The 24,919-nt window shown below is 43.5% G+C and overlaps 1 protein-coding gene across 13 annotated transcripts in view; it reads left to right on the plus strand.

Annotated features, from left to right (window-relative positions):
* The window catches only part of CLIP1 (CAP-Gly domain containing linker protein 1), a 712,474-nt gene that overhangs the window by 651,061 nt on the left and 36,494 nt on the right, over positions 1-24,919 (plus strand). For all 13 annotated transcript variants that reach the window (XM_085636018.1, XM_085636008.1, XM_085636009.1 and 10 more), the window contains one exon: positions 10,012-10,067. In XM_085636018.1, the coding sequence (XP_085492144.1) occupies positions 10,012-10,067 (56 nt within the window). The remainder of the gene's footprint in view (positions 1-10,011; positions 10,068-24,919) is intronic.

The raw sequence follows: 24,919 nt of genomic DNA on the forward strand, positions 1-24,919 counted from the left end.
TTTAAATTCAGCTCCTTGCTAGCAGAAACCACACCAAAAGTAGAAAAAATATGTTTCTTGCCACAAATGCAAAAGCACTCTCCAATATACAAAGAGGAGCTGATAAACCCTAGACAGTTGCTTACATCCCTCTACAATAGCTTCCTCCCTGCGCCCCAATTTGTAAAACTATTTCTGAAAAAATGTAACACTTACCAGCAAACCTTTTCACTTTGACTTGAGGAGGTCTAATGTGGAAGCAAGCTGTGCAAAAAGATTGAGGCCCCAAATGATCAAAGATAGCTAGTTCTTCTGCTGAGGAAAAGAAACCGAGGAGGAGTTGAGACTCGTCTTAAACCTCTAATAAAAAGATATGAACCTGAAAGTTTAATGGCCTTGTAGCTGATTACTGTTCATCTACACCAGGAGAACTGGATGTAAACAACAGATTTCAAGGAGGTATTTATATTGAAGATCAATGTCATGATGAACACTGCTATTTAAAGGTACTCTGAAGTCTGCTCCATGCTTCTTATCCCAGCATATGGTAGTGACTTACTCTACCTGTGTTTGGATGACTAGCCCCTAAACGTATGCGCACACATTTAAATTCCTGTCCAAGTTCCTAAAAAATCCAGGCTCCAGATAAATCACAATAAGTGGACTTCTGTTATAGGCCAGAGAGTTCAGTATCTGGGGACTACATTGGGCACATCTTATCTATCCATCAGAAATGTTGTTTACTCCAGAAAAGTCGTCACAACTTCTAGGATCTTTGGCATTATCCAATTTTAGTTCCTAGTGTGTGATAGGTTTTACAAAGTCTCTGTGGTCTGACTCAATACAGAATTCCATGACATTTTCCAACTGTAGTCCTTGTTTATGGAAACTGACAGATTCACAAGAATTCACGCTTTTGTTGAGCCATTTATTCTGTGAAAATGCGTCTTTCTAAGCCTTGCCCACCATTTATGGTTTTTGTTTAGATGCAACTACCACTAGTTGTCTGCCAAACATCAAAAGCTCTCTAACTCTAGTCTGTTTCTGTCCGATCTTTAGTTTGTTGTTCTTTAGTGGCAGTGGAAAGAGTAGAGCAAAGATGTCTGCTCCAAAATTCTGCAAGCAACGTTGTTAGTTTTCCATTGGGAAGAAAATGCGACCACCTGAGGTTTTTTCCTGTGGTTCTGCTAGGGTAAATGGAACAATCTATATTTTACAGTCAAGTAACTAATTTAATTAACTCTGCCACAAGGCTCATCATAGGTTCTAAAAGAAACAACCTTATAACGCCTAAACTGGCTTCCATATGAAGCAAGGACGTAACAAAAAAAATGCCTGCGTGACCCATAAAGCCTTACACTTAAATTCCCTGATATACCACACACAAAAACTTGAGCTTTCTGGTGACTCTAGATCCTCTAGAAGTGTCAGCACCTTACTGATGAAGCCACAGATATTCCTTAAAAAGAAAACTTACAATCGAGCTTTCTCGGGTATCGCCACGAGAATCTCCAACTCCCAGCCCTGTGAAATCAGACTGAATCACTTAGCGACTTCTTTCAAAAGGAAGTTAAATTGCAACTGATAAACAAATGTCTGCCATATAACCTCGCTTTTCAGGCACTTTAGGGCACTCTCCTCACCCTTCTTTACTATTTGATTGTTATGATTGTATTTTGATCTGTTGGTTTATTGTTACTACTTCCTGTACCTTTCGTGATCACTAAATTGTAAAGCTCTCTGATACCCCCAGGGTTCATATTCGCTCTATATAAAACTTTTAAAATAAATACATTGTTTGAGACATCATGGGTTTTGCTGCATTTCTAATTGGTTGTTCTGCAGTTTTATCCCAAAGTCAGTTTGCTGCATTATTAATAAGTCCTTCATGGGCCTATCTCTGTACATGACCATTTTGTGTGCATGCTGAGCTGACTGCCCAGGCTACTTACTGTGCATGTACTAATTCCATGACTGTTGGCCTATTATGAGTGGTTTGGCATCCGGACCAACTTTATGTTCTCCCCTCTTGATTCACCACCCCTCTTCATTGATACTGCAGTCAGGGGGGATTTCAGGGAGAAGAGTGATACCCTGATTATGGTCTCATGGGGAACAACATGCAGGAGTCTGTGTTCACATGTTAATTGTAATCCCAACGAGACCTTTAACTCCTATACCAGCACGATGGAGATTAATTTGGAACTCATAATTAGGCCAGTGCTCTCATTTTTGGGGTACCTGCTCCTATTTTTCCTCATCAGATATTGAGCAAGAGAGGGAAAAACACGCACAGGAAAGGTGAAAGAGAAAGACAGAAAACCATCACAAAGGGAGAATGCAGGGACCAGTAAGAGATAGATAAAGGGGCAGCAGTGCCTGGAAGTGGATTAAAAAGGCATGAGGTGAATTCAAGACTACGCAGCCTTGATATTTGGTGCACCGAAATGTAATAGTGCCGCCAGCCGGCCGCAGGCTTCTGACCACAACTTTGGACACCATCACACATTCTTTTGCAAACTTCCACTGAACGAGGCCCTCTGAGTTAGGATAGGAGCTAGTAACCCCACAGCTCCATGTTTCTGATATGTCTTGTCTGGAGCTAATGTACTAACTTCCAGTATTACTGAGTTCGTATGTGCACTGTAAATAGCACCTTTGGTAAATAGTGGGCATGCAAGCCCATTCTGCATCTGCGAGCAGCTGCAAAACTTGTGCATCATACGGTTCTCGCTTCTCTGAAAACTCAGTCAGTTTGCACCATTTTTGGCTAGAGCTAAAGTCAGGAGCTTTTATTTTGTTGTGCTCCCTGTCACACACCCGACATGAACAGTGAAAAACTGATTTGCCTAATTTTCTATCAATATATTAAACTTTACCTAATATACGTGCTGCTCTTTCTTACAATTAGTTAGGGCGCCAGAAGTGAAGGACTTGGAGTGGATACTGCCAAAGAAAATATGCTACTTTGCCTTCCTCAGTCACACTTCTGTTGTGTTAAGCAGCAAAGAATGTATCTAACGTGTTTGCGTATATTTCAAGAGCAAGCTGCAGAATCTGCAGCTATTTATTTGAGGCTATGATCAAATTTTACAAGCATTCTCCCTCTCTTCATAGGTTACTGCTTTAGAATAATTTGTAATTGTGAGATATATTGAGACTTAAACATACAAGAAGAAATATTTAACAGTAGTGTTAGTTCTCAGATCCTTTGAATGCATGTGATCGTCATCTAGCCAAACTGGGACTTTCTAAAATGGAAATTTTAAATTCCATAAACAGCGGGCTTAACAACACACCTTTCCTTGATTACCAGAAAAGCTCCCAGATTTCCGTTTTTACTTATGTTTATGCATGTTTTCTGTGTAAATATTTTTTTTAATGGAAATATAAAAGAAATTGGTCTCCTTTAGGGTGACTTCAAATGATTTCAGTCATAACTGCCAGGCCAAAATCTGTGAAAATAGGCAGCAAGGGGATTTAAGTAAGGAAAGGGAAGAAATGTTCTTAAATAGCTGTGTTTGTGTACGTGTGTTCGACTATGCTTTCAGTTGTGCATCGTTTTAGTTGTATTTTGTGCTAAAACCAACAGGCATCTGCGTAAGAGTGCATATTTATTGTTTGGATAATGTCTAAATATACTAATTGCTTTTTACAGAATGTGAGATTCTCGAATATTGGATCTTTCATAGATTCACATGCTTGAATCATTCCCCGTCATCGAAGAGGGAGTCCCACGGTATTATATCAAAGCAATCATAGTAGTAGCATAGGCCACAATGGCACTAGGCCATGAATTTATTAGCCTATCTATGACCTTTTTTTTTTAAAAAGAAAAAAGGACCAGACTTAATCTACAACTATTAGGCAACAGCACTTTCCAAGACCTTCCCCACAGAGGCTAGCTCCCTTGGATTTTCTACCGCATGTTGTGTGAAGGGAATCTCCCTGAGCTCTGCTCAGTAATTCTTCAAACCTTCTGATTTCAAGAAACTTCTCTTCAGATCAGATATATATATATAATTCAGTCATGTGAGCAAGGGCCGAGTGGCTCGAAACGCGTCATGGACTAGGCACGAAATTTACCATTAATAAATACTATTTTCCAGCATTGGCGATTGAAGTTGTCCGTTCCTGTTGTTGTGCGTGACGGCACAATTTGGGAAGTTTCTTTGATATATATATATATATATCTTTCTATATTCCTTAGGGACATTCTAACCATGTCAGACCCTTCTAAGAAGGGATTATTCAGGCCATGTAACACCTGTGGCAAAAAGAGACTATATATTCATGATCCTCATAAAAAGGTAATTTAATGCATGTATTCTGATCACACACTCAAAGCCTGTAAAATATGACGCACTTTCTCACAGAAGACCCTCATGTACAAAGAGTGAAGACTTCTGTTGTAGCTACAGAGGATTAAATATAAAGACAAACTCGTGTCTGAGGCAGATAGCGATAATTCTCTTACATTTGGCAAATCGCTACAAAGGGGTAGGTCCTCTGATAAAGAGCCTTCTGAAAACCCTAAAAAGGCCCTTAAGAAAACACACCATGAGACACCTGGTCATTCTAAGAAATGTCAGGAGAAATCTCATCATAGACCTATCTTAAAGATTTCTTCTGAGCCTTCTACGCCATCTGAAAAACGTATACCTGGCAAAAGGTCTTCAAAAATCCCTCTAGTTGACGACGGGATCTACGCTTGCTGAAAAAATAAAGATTTCTACATCTTTTATTCCTTCGACGATGCTCTTGTCGACTACATCGACAACGTTGACGTCTACATTCACTATGGCTTCATTGCCATTGATAATAACGGTATACCCGACAGCGTGAACGACCATTGTTACATGTAGACTGTTGTCGACGACTTCGGAGTCAAATCCTCTGTCACCACCTTCGTCGACGAAGCGTTCGTCTAAGTGCTCGTCACCAACTCCAACGAAGACAACCATGTCGACGGATATCTCAAAGAATCTACCGTAGACGGAGCTCCTGACGATGACAACACAGTTGACGACATCGTTGAAGACAACTTGTGGATGGCACTTCAATCAGAAACACTGGTTTTGTCTGGATAAAACACTAATATATCTTCTACAGGTTTCCGGCAACTATCTGGAACAGCTGTTCTCTGTGGGCAGAGCTGGCTGAAAGAGACCACATTTAGAACAGAAGTCCAGATGAAAATCCTGGATATGCCATATGACGGAGAAGCATTGTTTTGAAAACATATCGATGAAGCTCTGCAATCCATTAAGGCGGATACTGACACCGCCAAGGCCTTGTAAACATTGCAGTTTTGCAAACAGCCCTTTCGAGGAGCCAGAGGAAAAAGTTCCTACTCTTACAGAGGAGGATTCCAGAATTTTAGGCAACAATATCAGCCTTACCAAGGGCTACATAGGCAGCAATATGTACAGCAGTACCGGCAGCCATCTGCAGTGGTTTACATTCAACCAGCCAGAGGAAAACAGCGCACCAGGAGACAAGATGTTAACAGAAAACAATAATCTTTCCTTTCCGCCGGCTACCTTCCCCAAATTCCAAGAATCAACTAGGAGGACGTATTCCTCATTATATACACCAATGGTCCAGCATAACATCAGACAAGTGGGTCCTATACATATATAGATCAAAGGCATACCTTCGAATTCATCAGCAAACCACAGAATGTGCCTCCAAGACAGACGTTTGCTCCCCATCTGAAACAACTATTGAAAGAAGTCGCAATCATGTTGCAGAAAGGGGTGATGGAGAAGGTTCCGAAGTCTCAGCGTGGCACGGACTTCTGTTCCCATTTCTTCCTTATCAGGAACAAATCAGGAGACTGGCGCCCAGTCTTGGATCTTCGTAAGTTGAACAAATACCCCCAAAAATAGTAATTCCGGATGATCACCCTGCAAGATATCTTACACCTTCTCAACCATGGGGACTACATGACCGCTTTGGACCTTCAAGACGCATACTTTCACATCCCAATCTATCACAGCCATCGGAGATAACTTCATTTCGAGGTAGCTGGCTCTCACTTTCAGTTCAGAGTGCTCCCTTTTGGACTACGATCAGCTCCAAGAATATTCACCAAGTCACTTGGCCCCGGTGGCAGCACGTCTGGGACTAAACGGAATTCGGGTCTTTCTGACAACAAGCCACATCAGACACTGCTCTATGCCTTTCGTTATTCAAACACTTGGGTCTCAAACCAAATCTGCAGAAATCAACTCTCGAACCGACAATATCATTAATGTTCCTAGGAGCAGTCTTAGACACCCAGTCCGACAAGGCTTTTGTCTCTCGAGAACGGCAGGACAAGATTAGGATACTGGCCGAAAGACTTTGCAAAAGAAAGTCAGTTTCTGTACTACTGTACAAGTCATTTCTGGGAATGTGCTCCTCCTGCATGTGTCCCCTACAGGAGTAGTTGGACAAACTGTGGCTTCAAGTTCTGGGCTCATTCGACAATGTGATACTGATACCATCTAACTCTGTATAGCTTTTATCATTGTTGGGGTTATCACCCAATATTTCTCAACGGATTACTTCTCTCTCTCAAGCAACAGATCTTGTCATCACCACGCATGTGTCCCATGAGGGATGGGGCACTCACCTTCAAAAGCTATCAGTCAGTGGCAAATGGACAACCTCCGGAAAAATAATGCAAATAAATCGTCTAGAACTGAAGGCCATAGCTCTGGCGCTGTTGTCATTCCTCCCCAAAATTGCAGCCTCGTAGATACTTATCCATACGTAGGGACAATACCACCAGCATGCACTACCTAAACAAACAAGGAGGGACAAAATCAGTGGCTCTATCTCATCAGGCACAAACAATTTGGTATTGGGCCTTACAACACAAGGTAACACTGAGGGCAGAACACGTACCGGGAGTATCAAATGTGCTGGTGGACACCTTGAGCAGACTGACAACCACTTGTCATGAGTGGGAACTCGATGCTCTGGTTCTCCAACACAATTCCATTGGTGGGGCACACCGAAACTCAATATTTTTTGCGACCAAGACAAACAAGAAATAACAATATTACGCAAGCTGGCATCCCCAGAGAGGATCCTGGGGAAATGCCTTTTTTGATTGGATGGTCGAAAATATGTGATTACGCTTGTCCCGCAATTTGTCTGATAACAAGGGTTCACAAGAAAATGAAGAAAGAACCATTTGGAGTAACCCTAATTGCTCCATATTAGCCCCGGAAATTCTGGTGGTACTTTTTCTCTTGAATTGTAATGTCGGGGTAGATGTCAGAGGAATGTGTTGTTGTTCTGAGAGAAAAAGAAGTACCAGGCTGCAAGGGCCAAATACTTCATCCCAAACCAACTTCTCTTCACTTGTCGGCCTGGATCCTGACGACCATCAGCTCAGACCATTAGATATTCCCAAAGACTCTAGTGAAATACTCTCTAAAGAGTGAGCAGAATCCACAAATAAGTCATACCAATTTAAGTGGAAGCGCTTCTGTATGTGGTGTCGAGAATAAGAATTACATCCATTTGTCGCAACACCAGTACAAATTTTACCTTATCTTTTTCAGTAAGCCAAGACTGGCCTTTCACATTCATCAATAAAAGTAAACTTAGCAACAATTTCTCGCTTTAGGATATCGAGGAACTCATCATCTCAGTAGTCTGCAAGATTAATTAAACAGTTCCTCAAGGGACTCTGAAGAGCTTTTCCACTAGTGAAAGAGCCTCCTCCTCCTTGGCATCTAAACATGGTATTAAGTCAGTTAATGAAAGGCCCGTTTGAACCAATACACAAAACACAGTTGAAATATTTGTCATGGACGACTGCTCTGTTACTAGCACTAACATCAGCAAGAAGAGTTAATGAACTGCAAGCATTCACTATGAAACAACCGTTCATGCAAAAAAAGACGAAGTTATATTAAGGACTAACCCTAACTTTATACCCAAAGTACCTTCGGATTTCCATCTCAAAGAACCTATTGTACTAAAGACATTCTTTCCGAACCCACAGACTATTGTGGAGAGATCTCTACATACTTTGGATGTTAAAAGGTGCATTAAGTTTTATTTACACAGAACAAAACATTTTAGAAAATCTGATCAATTGTTCATTGCCTATGGATTTGAATAAAGGACTACCAGTCTCTTCATCTTCTATTTCAAGATGGATTGCAACAGCCATTCAATTCTGCCATAACGCTGCAGAACAGACCTATTCTATTAGAGTCAAGGCTCATTCAACAACTGTTCTACGTCCACGGTGTTATTTGCTGGTGTTCCATTTCTGCAAATCTGCAGAGCAGCCACATGGTCCACCAGGCATACCTTTACCCAGCATTATTGCCTGGATGCTGCAGACAAAGCTGATACGGAAGTGGTAAATCGTACCAACTGTGAAAACGTAATTACTTACCTGTTTTAGATCCAGGTCCCAGTACTGAGTCTAGGCACCCAGTACTGGATTACAAAAGTAACGAGATCATACTATACCTGCAACTTGAATTTTCTTCCATAGGGAATCATTGACTGTTTTCTATGAAATTTCTTCTAAGTGTCAACTTTTAAAATAGCAAAATATTGCCTAAAAATCATAACAGTAACTAAGTCGACTTTTATCACTTGGTTATGTTATTACTTTCATTATACTTGTTACAACTATTGGCTATATTTGCATTATTACGATATGCTAATATGTATTTATGTTACTGCTAGCTACTCTGATTCAAACATGTGAATCTAGGAAAGATCCAATACTAGAAAAGAAAATAAGTTACTTACATGTAACTGTAGTTCTCCAGTATTTTCTTTTTTTTTTAAACTGTTTTTATTGATAACAAAAAATGCATCGGTGCAATGCAAAATACAATCATCTTTGGCATGGCAATACAAAACATCGACATTGATTCACCAGATCCACTGCATCAGCAGTATATATACCTTCTGCCAGCAAGGCTACGCCTTCATCTATAGCTGCAGCAGTACCACAGAGTAAGAAAGCCTGATCAGGCAGACCACAGGTCCGCTCAAAATAAGCTCTTATTAGTGGCTGCCCAGGAGGGAGGTTTCATGAGTCTCACCCAATCTGGCCATCAAGGTTTGTCTCTCCCTTTTCAATTCCACAGTAGGAGAGATACATATGTCCCCCCCCCTGTATTTATTTCACTTACCCCATTTATGATCCCATTTTTGGGGGCATCCCCTTCCCTTGAACACAGTTTTTTCGGCAATCATGGCACAGTCCATGTCTTTCGCCCATTCCCTGAGTCGTGGAGTCATGAGTTCTCCAGTATTTTTCATAGATTCACATGTGACCCAACCTCCTTTCCTAGAGGCTCCTCTTTACTGTTGGGATTATATTTATTCCCACTTGTGCTTGAAAATCTGAGGGAGCTAGCCTCTGTCGGGAAGGTTCTAGAGGGTATTGTCGCCTGATTGGTTGTAGATTAAGTTTGGTCTTTTTTTTTAAATTAATGGCCTAGTGCCAGTGTGGCCTATGCTACTAATATGATTGCTTTGATCTAATACCGCGAGACTCCCACATCAACGACTGAGAATGATTCAAGCATGTGAATCTATGAAAGATACCAATACTGGAGAACTACAGTTACAGGTAAATCATATATTTTCCTATTATAGACAAATGGCGATAAGATGAGTGAAAATAAATGTTAGTAAATAGAAACAAGTTAAAAGCAAATGCCATAAACTAGGAGTTTAATGCATAATCTGCATGATATGCCCATGCTGTGTTCTAACTTTGTTGCTGGATCTCATTGCACCATTATTGAATACTAGATATTGCGGCGTGTCTCCTTATTTGTTGCTTATGACCAACCAAATGCATTGTTATAAATTGATGTGATAGAATATGGAGCGCCCACTTTAAGGAGAAGTATTATTGGATAATTGAATAAGGAATATGATATACAAGTACACAGTCTAAGTTCAGTGCCTCCTCCACAGACCACATTGTGCCTTCAAATACGTTTTGAATGCCCACATATGTGTGTGTCCTAATATGTTGCACCTTTTGTTTAGGTGATGCTGTTTTCAATAGCCAGCTACAAGAAGAGAAGTCATCAGTGGATAGTCAGGTACATAATTGAAAAATGTCGTTTGAGATGATCCTCGATTGAATTGGTATTTGCTTGTAACCTACACCTCTACTGCTGTAGTTGTATGAATGTAGTGAAGAAGAGTCATCAAGGGGGGAATAGACCACCATAGCTAGTTGCCTCACGATGATCAAAAGGTTTTGTTAAGTGAGACAACCTGATCCTTACAAGTTCCTTGTGGGAAAGGAGAAAGCAGCAGAATCCATTGGTGGGCTCTGGAATGGACCGCAACCCATCGGACTCTGAAAATCTGGAGACATGTGGTGCTCTTTGTTTAGTAATGAACATAAGATTGAGCCTATAAATGCAACATGCCCAATGTTGTATGCTTTTAAAGCACCCCAGGAAACTCTGCTGTTACTACATTGTTGCTATATTGATTGTAATGTTTTTGCATTTTTTACTTCTGTGTTTAGAATTGATCGTTTATTATTAATATTCACAACAGCACATTACATATTCTCTGATATATTTATAATGACCACAATTCCATAACATACCATCAAATGGACTTCAGAAAAGAGCAGCAAAGAAGAGCTTGATTTGGTATTTTCACATAAAAATGCCTACATATTACAAAAACATTCAGACAAGTCTGGTCAAGAATTTATTAGCTCTACCTGCTCTAAGTGTCAACATTTGAGTCCACGCACTTTGGAAAAGAGTGTGCATTTAAAAAATCGTTGAACTTTCCTCCGCATTCCTTGGTGTCAGTTAGCCCTTAATACCATCCATTTGTAAATAAATAAGCAAACGTCTTCAATTCAAAGGGTTTAGCTCTCATTGTCCAATGGGGCATGATACTTCTGCATGTCCTTGCAATGCAGAGGCAAGTACAGGTTAAGTTAAGACAAATGGTCTGTGCTTGTTTTGGACTGAATGTGTGGTCTGTTTCACAGTTTGAGAACACGTGTCTCTCATATTTTTTGTTGCCACCTTAGCAGGATATTTCCGCAGAGCAGCCATCACAAATTATGCCGCAGTAGTTCAGTGCCATGACAAGTGACCATTGTTACATCTCATTTGCTTCAGATATTGATTTATTCACTGCAGCATTATCAGTGGAGTTGCAATTATCTTTAAAAGTGATATCTCCTGCAACATAGTTCATACAGGAGAGCTGGACGGAGCGGAATGCTTGGGATGCCACTGTATTAACAGAACACCAATCCCTGGCTGGAGTCTTAATATACAGGCCCTCTGGTCCAGCTGGCAACTTCCTCAAATCTCTTAGCGAGTCAATCTCACCCCTAGTCCCCAAGTATAAGCACTTTTTGGTACTAGGTGACTTTAATATTCACATGGACAAATCTGCAGAGCAGGATACCATTTCGCTGATTGAGTCCCTTGCCATCTTTAATCTGTCCCCATATGTTTGTAACCCCACCCATGATAAGGGTCACACACTCAATCAGATCTTTTCGAACGCAGAGCTCCAAATTGATGTGCCTTTACCTTTAGTTTGGTCCGATCATTATCTGATTAGTTTTAAGGTGTGTAAGTTGGTAAGATGTCCTCAATCGCATGGGAAGCATCATACAACTACTTCTAGACCCTTTCATCAAATCACTCCAGCAGTCCTGTGCAAAGTGCTTGTTGATCATCCGCTCTCACTCAGTGATAACCCAGATAAGGATGCTCTCTGCCTGGAGAATTGGTTGCAGCAACGCTCCATGGCGCTCGCACCTCCTTCCACTCGCTCCACTAAGTCAGCAAGAATTTCCGCACCTTGGTTTAATGAAACTCTTAGGGAAAGCAAAAGCGCTTGTAAGCGCCTGGAAAGAGTCTGGCGCATAAATTTCAACTACGAGGATAAAATAACCTATAAGCAAGCCTTAAAGGTCCACCACAATAACATCTATGAGGCAACAAAAATCTTTTTTCTTCTCTAAAATGGAGTCATCGGGAAATAAAATCAGAGAAATGTTTTAAGTTGTAAAAGGTTTTTCTTTTCTGAAGGCGGCAGCCAGACCTTTCTCTCCCACCATGGGATGGACAAGCCAACTTGCCTCATATTTCCATGATAAAATTAAGACCATCCAAGACTCCTTCGCAGAGACCATCCCGGTGGAGGGAAGGACTTCAAAATATCTAACTCTCGGTGTGGGTCCATCTCTGGAACAGTTTCCCCTTCTTCCAATGGAAACCTCCTTGGAGATCATGAAAGGCCTTAAATCAGGCTCCCCCATGGACCCCTGCCCTGCCAAAATTTTAGCAACGGTGGCCGAGGTTATTAACCCAGCCGCAAACTCTGCCCTCAATTCCTCGCTGAAGTATGGGCAAGTGCCAAGCGGCTGGAAGAAAGCTAAAATCTTACCATTACTAAAAAAGCCCTCGGCTGACCCCTTGGTGGCAGCCAACTATAGACCAATCTCGCTCCTCCCATTATTCTCCAAAGTACTAGAAATATTTGTGAACTCAGGATCACGGACCATGTGGAAACTCACAATCTTCTCCACCAGAGCCAATCCAGCTTTAGATCTAATTTCAGCACAGAGACAGCGCTGCTTGAAATTTCTGAGTCCATCAAGAAGAAGCTAGACAAAGGAGGGAAATCGGTGTTGACCTTGTTGGAGCTCTCTGCTGCTTTTGATACCGTGCCACACGACCGACTACTGCATAGATTGCAGGAGTGCGGCCTGGGTGGCATGGTGCTTAAGTGTTTCTCCTCCTTTTTGGAGGATAGATATCAAGAGGTCTGGTCCCCTCCTTTCACTGCCCCCATCCCTCCTCTGAAGGTGGGTGTCCCCCAGGGTTCTATTCTGAGCCCAACACTTTTTGATATTTATATGTCCCCTCTAGCTCCCCTGGCTGATGCTTGCGGCGCTACAATAATATACTATGCAGACGACACCAGTTTCTGTTTTCATTTAAAAAAGCGAGGACTTTGTAGGGAGAAGATCAACAAATGCCTGACCGGGGTTTTCACATGGCTTAGAGAGAATCAACATAAATTTTACCCAGAGAAATCAGAGATAATCTTCTTTGGCTCTCCATCCGAGGACAAATGGAAACAATGGTGGCCATCAGACATGTCAAACCCCTTGCCTTGGTTAGCACGGTCAAGAACCTGGGTGTTAAGTTCGACAATACCCTGCCAATGAAGGCACAAATCAAGTCAGTCGCAGGATCTTGCTTTGGCCTCCTACGGATGGTTAAGAAATTCCTCCCCCTACTGCTTCTCACCCACAGGAAGACTGTGGTCCAAGCCCTTATTATCTCTAGACTGGACTACGCCAATGTCTTATACCTTGGCCTTCCGAAGTACCTTCTGAATGGACTTCAGGTGGTACAGAATGCGGCCGCCAGGGCGGTCCTTATGCTTGGACCTGGAGCCCGGATCTCACCCCACCTGAAGGGGCTGCATTGGCTTGCTGTCCGAAAAAAAATCGGTTTTAAAGCTCTGGTTTTAGCCTTCAAGGCCTTTCGAGGTACAGGCACACACTAGCTTAGAAGGAGAGACACTCATTATGACCCCAGTAGAACTCTGAGGTCGTCCTTCCGGCATCAGGTGGTTGTCCCTAAGATTTCCCACACCCGAACTGGAGGTCCCTCTTTCCAAGTTCAGGTAGCCTGGGTTTGGAACAGCTTACCAGTAACTCTTAAACAGGTGTTAGACATACTTACCTTTAGGAAGTTGTTGAAAACCTGGTTGTTCCAGCAACAACCTTAAGGATTTTTTCCTTCCCCTCCAGGGTCTGCAACAGCCATAGCTTCGAGGTTTCTTAAGCGCCGTGACACTCTTGATTGTTGAGTAGCTGTGCGCTCTACAAATATCATATACCATTATCATTAGTCATTCCTTGGTAATGTGTACATTAGAATGTTTTTGATGGTATTGAACACCTCTTTCCAGAATAACTGTGGTATTGAACAAGGCTGCCATATGTGCTTAGAATTTGCCCTTATAGAATTCATTGCTTGAATGCTGGTGCTACGGATGAGATGGTACCTGGTGTGATTATCAAACTGGAAAATGATACCTATATCACAGTTGTCTCTGCAGTGACTTTGTGCCTAAGCAGCTATCATTGCAGTTTGTCTATTGTATGAAACAAAATAGAGAAGAATTTTGAGATTACGCTTAGATACTGTGTAATGCCCCATTACATGCTAATAATCTCAACACCTACTATTCCTCAACAAAGCCCTTAAAGAGAATAGAGGTATAGAGCTCCTTCTTTTCTGGGGATATATTTCACTGTTGCCGCTCTGTCGCTCTGTCTTCCTTGTCACAGTCTGTAATCAAATGAGACTAGTCTAAATACTTAACCCCAAAAAACAAAGCGTATGGTAATGCAATAATTCTGATACGCTAATATTGCCGAATAACATAAATATTATCCATTCCGTCATAGAGGATTGTGGTGTTATAAACATCAGCCTCTCCTGTCCCAAACAGTGTCCTATAATTCTGCAACAACATGTGGAGAAATTCCCATAAAGCAACATTATAGATGTTGGGCAGATGCAGTACTTGCTGTTCAGAAGCAGACCTTTACCTCATGGCTGACTCATATTTTCTTTATGGCCCACCCACAGAACACCTTCAGGAGATGAAGTCTTCTGGACAGGTGTGCATTGGCAGTCTCAAGTAACGCTCACCTGCACAAGACAGGTTTGATTGCGTTTCAGGCCTCTTTGGCTCCAAATTGACAAAAAAGAATTTGATTTCCAGAATTGTCCTGATCATTCTACATACTAGCCTAAACACAATTAACATCTAACTAGTGGCACTCCATCAGGTCAGGATAGCTTTGTACATAAAAATGGTCCCAGTGAAAATCAGTAGTTGGCTTTGAAATAAAAGGCAACTCGGGCCCCGAAATGAGCTAGTCAGGAGAATACTTGGGACACAGGAGAGCTCCTTTTCCCTGCTGATGTAATGACCAATAGGGAAATAGTTTCCCGACTACAGAGGTTCAAAAGGTGGACCTTGCAACACATGCAGAGACAGTGTAAGATTCTTGAAGGAAGGAACTGGGGAGTCGCAAACCTATGCAGTAAATCCTGCCTCAGGGGCTGAGCGATCGATATGTTATGCCAATATGTCCTTAAAAGCCTTAACCACAGCCTATAGTCATTGCAAAGAAGCTTCCCTGAGTGGCGTCCCAAAATCTTTCTTTCCTCAGAAAAGCAGGAATCATTAAGGCAGGGCATACTCTGGCATACCATCTATCTTGTCCTCAAAATATTGTATACATTGATACTATCATGTCTTACAAGACCTCTAGATTGACATGGTCTTACAAAGCAGAAATGTTAGTTGGAGAAGAATGGATTGAAATTGGAAAAATGCATGCATGGCCAGTGCATAAACATCAAAACAACAGACATCTTGTTCTTTTATGCCACGACCAAAACCCAAATTGTCATATACATTTGAGGGAGTATCTGGTAAAGTCCCGAAGGCCGTGGCAACAATGGAAAATCGAACCTCTGCTCCTTCTCAGAAAGCAAGAAGGAAAATCAATGGGAGTACAACAGTGGTATCTACATTTTCTCCTGGAAAGTGAGAAGGTTAAGCCCTAAACTGGATGGACCTTTTTTTTAACACTTTGGTACTGATCCACTCAAATAGTTTTGCATAGATGATGGAACCTTTCTGCACAGTTTGCTGCAACATTTTTCTTGCTGAGAAGTTTTGTTCCCTTCATAATACGAGATGCTATTTCTACCATACACACGTGACCTGCTCCAGATCCTCCAGTGTCCCAACACGTGCTTTTTCCCCTGCAAATTTATTAAGGCCTTCAGTGTTTGCTAGATCATGCAGACTGACAAAGAAACCCTGACAGACACTTGGTAAAGACCTGTTGTGATGAACACTATTTTCCTTAAATTGCTTGATTGGACAACATGCATTGGTGACCCTCAAACTGAGTCACTTGAAGATCCAATATTGGAACTATTCAATTTGGCATCTATTTGCCAAAATTATAGAGATGTTTGGTCCATGGTCCAAGAGAACTGTTTTTTACAAGTTTTATTTCGTTTACTCCACCATTGAGACTGAACACTGGAGGTTCTCTGAAGATGACGCTCTGTTTCAGAGATGGTGACTCATCAGCTTTGATGTACAAACACCCTCAAGGACAACCATCATGCATTCCACATGCATATCTACAGCCTCAGCCAATTGACTGTGGGTGCCAAAACTGGATAATAGCAGATGAACTGGTGATGCTTTACCCACTTGAAGAGATCTGACCCAGGGCTGTGTAAATCAGCATGATGAACGGTAGTCTCTATACCAGTGTTAAATGAGACCTAGTAATTTGTAAAGAACATTTATTTTTGTGGCACCATGCACATCCATTGAACATCTAGAAATACCTGATGTGATGCATACATCAGTCATCCAGAGAATCAGCTAGTCATCTGGACACTGGTGAATATTCTCACTGTGGGTCACTCCAACCCTTGTCAGCATTTAAGTATATGCCCTCCATGTGTCCATAAGTCTGAATGCATTAAATTGAATTAGCCGAAGCTTTGCCGCTATTGCCGCCTCCCTGGGGTAACCCAGGATCTCATTCCAGTCTTCATTTTCTAATGTACCTACATCTGCCTCCCACGCCGCATGCAGTGCTCCAAAGGTGTCTGGTTGGTTATTGATCAGGGTCTGGTAGATTTTGGCAATTTTATGGTCGCCCAGGTAACCCATCAGTAATTTACCCTGTAGCGGTTTCAATTCTGAAAGATCAGGCAACTCCCTTGTATGCAGGCCCAACTCGTGGCGGAACTGCGGGAACTTATTCAATTGACTGCGGTGCAAGGCCACCTTCAAAAAAGGAAATGCAAATCAACAAACTAATTTCTCGTGTAATTTTGTCCATTTTCTTCAAACTGCCTATTGCTTCCAAGTTTATCGTGCATCAAGATGATAAACAAACCTTTCTAATTTTGAAGCTTCTAAAGGAATATCTTGTGACACATTGCATTGAAACAAAACTATAATAAACTATAATAAGGCACACCTCATAATTAAGGGAAGACTATCTTGGATGGGATATTCAGAGCCTCTGTCTTTAATAGGATCCCAGTTTTCCTGATACTTAACCCCTTCAGTGCCCGCCCCTTTCCCCGCCCTGTGCCGGCCGTTTCATTAGCGGGCGGGGTTTATGACGAGCTGGTCTCGTCATGGGCACAGCGCAACCGCGGCCCATGACGAGACCAGCTCGTCATGGGCATTGAAGAGGTTAAAGCTTTGAAAATCGTAATTCTTCACCATTGTAAGTGCATTTCTCTACTCTGCTCTAGTGATTTTCTTAACTTTGAATGGAAGTATTTGGAGACAAGCTCCAAACGCCGCCATTCTTTAAATCTCAGATGATGTATACTTCTAGTTTGAACATTTGATGGTCAATTGACGTCCTCACCTCAAACTTATCATAAATGACACCGAGAGGTTGTCCTCTTCTCTCTCATCTTCTACCCAAATGTGGCTTTTTTTTTTTTTTTTACTTTGCCTAAGAATGCATTCTCTAAAGTCATACTTCGTCAACTTATTGGTGAATATCTTATTTTTCATTAACCTCTTCACAGAAAATGTTTAATGCTTTTTCCTAGTACGGTAATATGTTTTTTGCCAAAAGCTGGATTTTTGTTTTGCATGCCAATTTGTTTAGCCCAATCTTCTATTTCTGCAGTTTATCTTCCAAATTCAGCAGTGAAAACAACTCTTCTGGATTCTTAACCTACACTTTTTTACGCCATGTTATTTACTTTTTATCAGTTCAGTCATAAATGCTGCCTTAAAAAGCTTAAGCCACCATTTTACCATTAGCTGATATTGAGTTTTTCACTTCTTCTATAATCAAACCATTCACTATTGGTCCTGATGCACTTGTATTCGCTAGAAGATTGTCAAACGGACATCTCCTGTAATCAATAAGGAACAGTGTATATCTCGAGGAACTCTGACAGAATAACAATTGTCAGTGAGTTACAAAATGCTCTCTCGTTTCTCAAACTCCTCACTTAATCGGTTCCAAAATGGCCTCAGCAAAATGTCTGGCTCCCACACTCTTCTGAGCTGAAAATGGCGAAGGGGCCTAATCGCACTGAAAAATATCTGATATTCCTTCCTATACCCAAACCGACTATGGACCTTCAAACCAATATGGAGCCTTTCCTGCTCCCTGCGTTAGCATTTCCTGACAGTGGACTCTTTGAGCCTCTGTCACACCCAAGGAATCTTCACAGACCCTCGCGACATCTTTTGCACATGCCATGCCTTGCGCTCATCAGACTTCTCTCGTGCCTGCCGGCCCACTCCTTTACAACATATCAACCACTAGTGACAAACCTGCTGGAACCACCTTGTCTCGCCAGAGCTCCACGTGCACGTTTAAAAGGTAAACCTTCAACAATGTGTGTGTAAGCTCCATGCACACTGTTATTAACGGTCTCCTTTAAAAATTAACTCTAAACTGCCTCAATCTGCCTTTTTTTAAACATACAGAGCACACTATACATTTTTAAGTTCCTTACGGTATCGCTCACTCCCATAAAATGAACCACTCACTAAAGAAAGCTTCTTCCATTCTTCACCCTAATGTAAAGAAATTAATCCTTTCCCAAAGGTGCTCCATGAGTTGCCTAAATCCAACACGATCTTCACCATCTTAAGTTAACTGTTCTCACACACAATTGCTCCCTCTTAGAGGAGTAATAAATTAAGGGAAAACATGACTTATCTCTTTGGAAGCTATTCTAAAACAGTATGTAGTCCAGAGAGAGATTTGAGTGTTAGAGTGTTTTGCTACCATGGTTATTAAGGCTGCTGTTTAGCGGCACCATCAAATGAACATGCACATAATCACAGCCTCCGGTCTTGCAATAAACTAGCAATGCTCTTCAGTTCCCACCAGCTGTCCTTATTCTGATCAACTCTGTCCTACTTGGCATCCCATTAACCTTTGCAAGGGTAAGAGAGGTGTCCCCAGCTACAAGCAAATGAGACTATCCTGCTCCAGTTTTCTTGAAAGGTAATAGAAGGATATAAATAATTTTGCCCCTTCCAAAAGTATGAGGTATTGACCAAGTCCCATGTACTGTCAGCTACCCAGATCAAACCCTGGCTGTGCTCAGTGGAACTTCAGGATATATTCTTCTCTACTTCCAGGTACCTGTTGTAGCACAACATTAAGTACATTGGTTTCACGATTGAACGCTATCACTGCAAAATTCTGACATTTTATCTTAGTTCTGCCACTCAAGACTTTACCATGATCCTGGCCTTAGAAACAGACTGTTCTATCCCACTCTTGACAATAGTCAATAGTCTCATCTAAGCAGCATCAAGGCGATCTTCAGAGTTTGGTCTAGCCCTGACCCCACACAACCCAGGGTTCTCAAATTCTCCTACGTAACATCCAGAGGGACTCAACTCAACCTAGCTAAAGCTTTCCTAACTCCATAGGGGGGGCTGAACCTATCAATCCTTGTCTAACTTTTCAACCACGGGGACCAGGACATTGTGGCAGAGGATTCTAGGGATGCAGAAATCCTCTGTGTGGATGGTATCCTTGCCCAAAGTCCACATACATGCCCAGGAAGATTACCCAGCTGGAGGACTTGTTTATTTTACCAAAAAAACAAGGGTGAGCCCAATCTGTTATACCAGGAACCTGGGCAATACAGAATATCAAACCTCTATTTTGTTTGTGGTGGACAATGTTAATCCACAGATAGATGTACAAATCACACCTATATATATGCGAACATAAAATATATATAGTTCTTGTATGCCTTCCCTCCAGCTCTTCTAATCTTGGGACTCCTTCAGAAGGTCAGGGAAAATCTGGGCTGCTCTGTCATCCTGTTGGATCTGACCTCCCTATCGAGGTCCGGTTCTCAAACTACTCCATCTACATTAGAAGGGTAACCTCTGCCTCCCAAATGAAAAAACCCTCTTGTCCTTGGAAAGTGGTTGCTGAGGTGCTGCCCTTTGCACATCTTTCTTTCTTCTGGAGAACTTATCAGTCCTGGCTGCCAAGAAGTTCTTTATCAGAAGCTTGAGCAAGATCAAATGATTAAAATGCCTGTACTCTGCATTCTCAAAAACATCAAGTTCGAGGCATATGAGCTGCAGATTATACACTGAGCATAGATCGCCATCTGGTGTTGGGCCCGGATGTTTGCAGTTTGTTTTTCCTCTTGGAAAGTCTTTGGGAGTCACGAGGTCGGTGACTCCTCCTCTGGTTAGTATTTCGCATGGGCTTCGGCTCCATCCTCAGATTGTTTTTTTCCGCCATCGGGCTCGGATGTAATACTTCGCGCTCCGGTTCCGAACTTCCCAGTTCACCGATCGACGCACAAATCCTCGCTCATTGAGCTTCTTCAAAGACATAAATCATCTTATTCATCTTCTCTTCGGCACTTCTTCGATTCCGGTGGTCGACGGCGGCCTTCGGGCCTATTCCGGCTCTGGTCTCGGCTGATGGAAAGAACTCCCTTCAAGAAGTGCCCTCGATGTGGGTCCAAGTTTCCCCACACCGATCTCCATGAGGTGTGCAACCTCTGCCTCTCCCCAGAACACGAGGCCCGAGACTGTCCCGCATGCAAGTCTTTTCGCTTAAAAAAGACCATTCGAGATCGACGGGCTAGACGCAACATGGCGCATTCCTCGACCTCCGCTCCAGTCTACATCTTCGGAGACGACGTCGAAGCTCCGGGACAGCAGGACATCGAACAGGAGGACGACGACCTTGTCAGCGCTTCCGAGGCCGACGACTCAGATGTGGAGGACATCACCTCGGCGCAGCGGGTCGTGAGTACAATTCCCCCTCAAACGCCCACACCGATACCGAAAAAGGCTTCGGTCACACCTTCGCCTCCGGGCCTAGGCAAGGACACTGCTTCTCACACCCCACCTTCGGGCCCGGTAAAGAAGCCTATTAAGCCTTCCGGCAGCCTCGGCTCGAGGCAGCCGGCCACCGGTGCCGACAAACACCCTTCGGCACCAAAGAAAAAATCTGCCTCCACCTCCACACCGAACCCGGCACCGAAGTCTTTGGTGCCGAAACCGGCTCCTCCGGCGCCGACCAAACATCACAAGTCCCTCGGCACCGACACTCCCGTGCCGAAACCTTCTTTGGCACCGACCAAAAAAACTGAGGTCCCCAGGGAGCACGGCTTCGACAAACCTAAAAAGCCGCCGGCCCCGAAACCTTCGGCGCCGACCGAACAACCGGTGTCACAGGAGCTTTTCACACCGGATCCTCTGCAAAAAACCCTCACCAAGGATCCAAAGACTGGACACTTGACATTGTCTTCAAAAAAGAGACATTTGGACAAGCCGGCTCCACCTCCACCTCCAAAGAGAAAGGGCATTGCTACCTCTCCTTTCAGGGTGCCTTCCCCACCTCCTCTACCTCCTCCACCCTCTCCACCTCCACCCCTTCCACCTCATCGTTCCCCCACCTTGTCTCCTGTCCCAGACGATTTGGGGGACCCTTACTATGATCCAGCAGATGTGCCACAAGATCCCACCCCTACTGGATCCCCAGACCCATGGGATGATTATAACAATCCGGACATCCCAGATGTCCCACAGGATGACCTTTACCCATCTAGGCCATCTCCTCCTGAAGATTCCTTGGGTTTTCACCACTTGTTACAACGGGCGGCACACTACCACGGGGTGGAGTTACATACCGACCCAGTGGAGGAGGACTTCCTCCTAGACACTTTTGACGATACACATAGGTCCACTGCCATTCTACCTATGTTAAAGGGCGTAATTAAACATGCCCCTGAGGTTTTTAAAGACCCAGTCAGGGCCAGGGTCCTAAACCCTCGGATAGAAAAGAAATACAAAGCCGCCCCTACAGACCCTTCTTACATTAAGGGCCCTGCACCATTAGATTCCCTAGTGGTATCTACAGCCAGGAAGCGCTCAAATTCTCAGGCGTCAGGCGAGGCGCCCCCACCTGACAAAGAGTCCAAGCTCCTAGATGCGTCAGGGAAGCGCACTGCGTCACAAGCGGCCAATATATGGCGTATTGCTAATACGCAAGCACTGTTGGCCCGTTACGACAGGGCGCACTATGATGAGCTAGAGACCATCATACACCATCTCCCTGAAAAGTACAAGACTAGGGCTAATGAACTTATTCAAGAGGGAAAAACAATAACCAATACCTCAATACGATGTGCCCTAGATGCAGCAGATACAGCCTCCATGGCCATAAACACCAGTGTCCTTCTCCGTCGCCATGCCTGGCTCAGGGTTTCAGGGTTTAAACCAGAGGTTCAAGCCTCTATACTAAATCACCCATTCGACCAAGATCATCTATTTGGTCCTAAAGTAGATGAAGCCCTTGGAAAAATGAAAAAAGATACAGACACGGCAAAATCTATGGGAGCCCTACAAAAACAGACTTCCAGGTGCTCCTTTCACCGTTCTTCTTTTCGGGGCACAGAGGCAATAATAATAAGGGCAGAGGCAAAACAAATACCGCCCGCTCTGCCACACCTCCTGCCCAATGACTTTCCCCCGCTCCCTCCAGACCATTCCACTCCGGTCGGAGGCACACTACGACATTTCCTTCACGTCTGGGAGACAATCACCTCAGACAGATGGGTGACACAAATTATTCAGTCAGGGTATTGCCTAGAATTAACATCTACACCCCCCACAATTCCACCCAGGCACCGCCCTATGTCGCAAGAACATACTGCGCTACTAACACAAGAGGTGAGCTCTCTCCTGCAAAAAGGAGCAATAGAGCAGGTCCCCATAAATCAACAAAATTTAGGGGTCTACTCCCTGTACTTTCTAATTCCAAAGACAGACGAGACCCTACGACCTATCTTAGATCTCAGACCTCTAAACACTTACATTCATTCGGACCATTTTCACATGGTAACCCTCCAACAGGTTCTTCCACTTCTCTCCCAGAACGACTTTCTCACCACTCTGGACTTGAAAGACGCGTACTTTCACATCCCAGTACACCAATCTCACAGAGTACCTCAGGTTTGTGGTAGACGAACAACACTACCAGTTCAAGGTGCTCCCGTTCGGGGTAACAACAGCACCAAGGGTGTTCACCAAGTGCCTGGCAGTAGTGGCTGCACACCTCAGAAGACAGCACATTCACGTCTTCCCCTATCTGGACGATTGGCTGATAAAAGCCACGTCCTACCAACAATGTGTGCAACATACCGCCGCTACAGTCCAACTACTTCACCAGCTAGGCTTCACGGTGAACCATCAAAAATCCCACCTGGTACCATCACATTCAAAACAATATCTCGGTGCCACCATAGACACCTCAAAGGCCATAGCCTATCCCAACCCTGCCAGGATTGCAAAAATACAAGCACTGCGTCAAAAATTCCTATCCCAACACTCTCTTCCAGCAAGAGTGTTTATGCAGCTCATAGGGATGATGGCCTCTTGCATCTTTATAGTACCCCATGCAAGACTCCAAATGCGCCCACTCCAAGAGTGCTTGGCGCGCCAGTGGAACCAGGCCCAGGGAAAACTGACAGATCTGGTGTTGGTAGACGGTCGCACCCATCGCACTCTGCAGTGGTGGAACACCACAAACCTTTCCAGAGGTCGACCGTTCCTGGGCCCGGTCCCACAAATAATCCTAACAGCAGATGCATCGCTCTCCGGCTGGGGAGCTCATCTGTTACATCTCACAGCACAGGGCACATGGACCCCGCAACAAAAGTTACTCCACATAAACCATCTGGAGTTACTGGCGATCTTCCTTGCCCTAAAATCCTTCCAGATGCAGATTTCAGGCAAGGCAGTCCTCATTCGCACAGACAACATGACTGCCATGTACTACATTCAAAAACAGGGGGGCACACACTCTCCACAGCTCTCTCAGTTAGCACAGAGCATATGGAGATGGGTGATTCCACAAAAGATTTTTCTCCTAGCCCAGCACGTCCCAGGAGTCCAAATCACCATGGCAGATCTGCTGAGCAGACAGACACAGCAAATCCACGAGTGGGAACTTCACCCAGGGGTTCTTCACCCGTTCTTTCAGAAGTGGGGGCATCCACAGATAGACCTATTCGCCACCCACGAAAACAAAAAATGCCCAAGCTTCGCCGCCAGATATCCACACCCATTGTCCGAAGGCAATGCGATATGGATGAACTGGTCGAACAAATTTGCATACGCTTTTCCACCTCTCCCACTAATTCCATTAGTGGTGCGGAAGATACAGCAGCATTCCCTAACTCTGATCCTAGTAGCTCCAACATGGGCCAGACAACCGTGGTACACCACGCTGCTGGAACTCTCGGTAGTACCACACCAAAAGTTGCGCCTCTCACCATGCCTCCTAACTCAGAACCATGGAAAGATCAGGCACCTGGACCCAGCTCAACTCAACCTTGCGATCTGGCTCCTGAGGTCCTAGAATTTGGATACCTTAACCTTCCCCCTGATTGCATGAACATTATCAGGGAAGCTAGACGCCCTACTACTAGGGCGTGCTATGCAGCAAAGTGGAAAAGATTTGTTGTTTACTGCCACAACAACACAATCAATCCCTTAAATGTATCCATACAACACATTATATGTTATTTACTCCATTTACAAAGGTGTAACCTAGCATATACCTCCATTCGGTTACACCTTGCTGCAATTGCTGCCTATTTACAAAACAGGCAGCACCTCTCACTTGTCAAAGTGCCTGCCATCAAAGCCTTTATGGAAGGCCTTAAAAGAGTAATTCCACCCAGAGTGCCACCCTCACCTGTTTGGAACTTGAAAATAGTCCTCACAAGGCTAATGGGACCCCCTTTCGAACCATTACATAAGTGCGAGCTGCAATTCCTCACATGGAAGACAG

This window comes from Triturus cristatus, chromosome 11 (assembly GCF_964204655.1).
Source record: "Triturus cristatus chromosome 11, aTriCri1.1, whole genome shotgun sequence".
Lineage (NCBI taxonomy): Eukaryota > Metazoa > Chordata > Amphibia > Caudata > Salamandridae > Triturus > Triturus cristatus.